This window comes from Anopheles bellator, unplaced genomic scaffold (assembly GCF_943735745.2).
Source record: "Anopheles bellator unplaced genomic scaffold, idAnoBellAS_SP24_06.2 scaffold01398_ctg1, whole genome shotgun sequence".
Classification (NCBI taxonomy): Eukaryota; Metazoa; Arthropoda; class Insecta; order Diptera; family Culicidae; genus Anopheles; species Anopheles bellator.
In genome coordinates, this window is record NW_026685520.1 from 290 (window position 1) to 2,710 (window position 2,421).

The window sequence follows — 2,421 nt, forward strand, 5'->3', positions numbered from 1 at the left end:
TGCAGTTCGCTGTGTCCGTCGCCGCGGGTTTGTTGATGGTGCGCAAATGTGCGCACCGGAACGGCACGTGTGCGCAACTAAAACAAAAATACGTTACGTTTGGGGAAGCTCGACGAGGAAGCTTTTAAATTGGGTGGCCACCGTCCTTCGCGCAGCATTTCGTTTAATTAGTTCGTCCGGTTGGTGTTGCGCTGCGAATGCAGGCGTTTCGACGACGATGATGATGGTACAACGACCGCTCTCGGTGCTAGTGTTCGAGGTGAACGTGATCGTGCTGCTGATGCTGGGCTTCGGATCGACCGAGGCCGTGCCGCAGGTGAACCACTGGCACCACCCGAGCGCTGGCCACACGCACCCCATGTACCAGGCGTGCCTCAGTGACTATCCGTGTGAGCCGAGCTATTTGTGCGACTTTTACGAGTGCGACGAGGACGAAGCGGACGATTCGGAGCAAATCTGTGGTTCGGAAGAAAACGAGTCAACCAGCAGCGAAGAGTGCGGGGAAACGACGGTAACCACGACGACTGCTGCACCGACCACGTCGACGACGACGGAAACCACGACTGTCCCTACAACAACGACCACAACGACTGACGCTACAACAACGACCACAAGCAAAACTAGTTCAACAACGGACAGTCCAACAACTGAAACTACTGCGTCCACTGAGCCTACAGCCACAACTACGACACGTAGATGGAGGAAAAAACACAAACATCGGTTTTCTAAGTACACCACAAACGATGCAACTACGTCTACGACGCCGGGAGTTACTGTCACTAAGCCTACTACGTCCAGTTCTTTTGAGACGACTGAACCGGCTGGATCCGACTCATCGGATTCACCAGAGTCCAATGAGTATACCACACCTCGGAGAAAACACAAGCCATGGAAACGCCCCAAGCCTACTGATGCCTCTGATGAGTCTAAATTCGATTCGGTGGAGTCGAGAAAGTCTGCGAAACGTGCTAAAGCAACCGAAGGGAAAGAAGGGCTTGCTTCCAAAGGCTCCGATAAATCAAAGACTGATAGCTCTTCTAAAACGACTACACCGGCTGGAACCGACTCGTCGGAGTCACCGGAGTCTAATGAGTATAAACCTCGGAGAAAACACAGGGCGTGGAAACGCCCCAAGCCTACTGCAACCTCTGATGAGTCTAAATTCGATTCGGTGGAAGCCAGAAAGTCAGCCAAACGTGATAAAGCAGAGTCCATGAAATCGTCAGCCACTAGCATCAAAACGGAAGTGAAGGATTCTTCCAAAGAGTCCGAAAAATCTAAGACTGACAGGTTTTCCAAAACGACTAAACCGACTGGATACGACTCGTCGGAGTCGCCGGAGTCCACTGAGTACAAACCACGGAGAAAGCACAAGCCGTGGAAACACCCTAAGCCTACTGCTGCGTCTGATGAGTCTAAATTCGATTCGCTGGAGTCCAGAAAATCGGCAAAACGTGCTAAAGCCGAGTCTATGAAATCGGAAGTGGAATCCAAAGACTCCGATAAATCTAAGACTGATAGCTCTTATAAAACTACTAAATCGACTGGATACGACTCGTCGGAGTCACCGGAGTCCGATGAGTATACCAGACGTCGGAAAAAACACAAGGTGCCGAAATCCACTAAGCCTACTGATGTATTTGATGAGTCTAAATTCGATTCGGTGGAGTCCAGAAAATCGGCAAAACGTGCTAAAGCCGAGTCTATGAAATCGGAAGTGGAATCCAAAGACTCCGATAAATCTAAGACTGATAGCCCTTTTAAAACGACCACACCGGCTGGAACCGACTCGTCGGAGTCATCGGAGCCCAATCAGAACAAACTTCGAAAAAAGCAAAAGCTGCCGAAACCCACTAAGCCTACTGAGGCCCCCGATGAGTCTAAATTCGCTTCGGTTGAGTCCAGAAAGTCAGCCAAACTAGCTAAAGCAGAGTCAATGAAATCGTCAGCCAGTTCCAAATTGAAAGCTGAACTTTCTTCCAAAGAGTCCGATAAATCAAAGACTGCCACTTCCGCAGAGAGTTCCGGGTATACTAAGCGTGCCACTCATTCTAAACCTAAGCCTAGTACGAGCTCTTTTACAACGCCTAAACCGGACTCATCGGAGTCGTCGGAGTCCGATAAGGCTACAAAACCTTCCAAACGCAAGCTGTCAAAGCCCTCCAAGCCTACTGCTGCATCAGATGAGTCTAAATTCGCTTCGGTCGAGACCAAAAAGTCTGCCAAAGAGGCTAAGGCAGAGTCGATGAAATCTGCAGCAAAGGATTTGAAAGACTTCGACAAACTGGACACTTCCGCCGACAGTTCTGCGCCCACCGTCCTTATCAAGCTACCCGACTCGCACAAAAGTGTATGTGATTGGTGTTCGGAAAAGTGTTGCCAGAAGAAGGACGCGAACTCGGTATCCGCGTGTCCCACAAA

The 2,421-nt window shown here is 50.1% G+C and overlaps 1 protein-coding gene across 1 annotated transcript; it reads left to right on the forward strand.

The window, feature by feature from the left end:
• Positions 1–217: 217 nt before the first annotated feature.
• LOC131214580 (uncharacterized protein DDB_G0290587-like) lies at positions 218–692 on the forward strand (the record flags this gene model as incomplete). The annotated part of the gene is made up of 1 exon (XM_058208922.1): positions 218–692. A coding segment is annotated over exon 1 (475 nt), but the record flags the coding sequence as incomplete, so codon positions are not given.
• Positions 693–2,421: the final 1,729 nt, after the last annotated feature.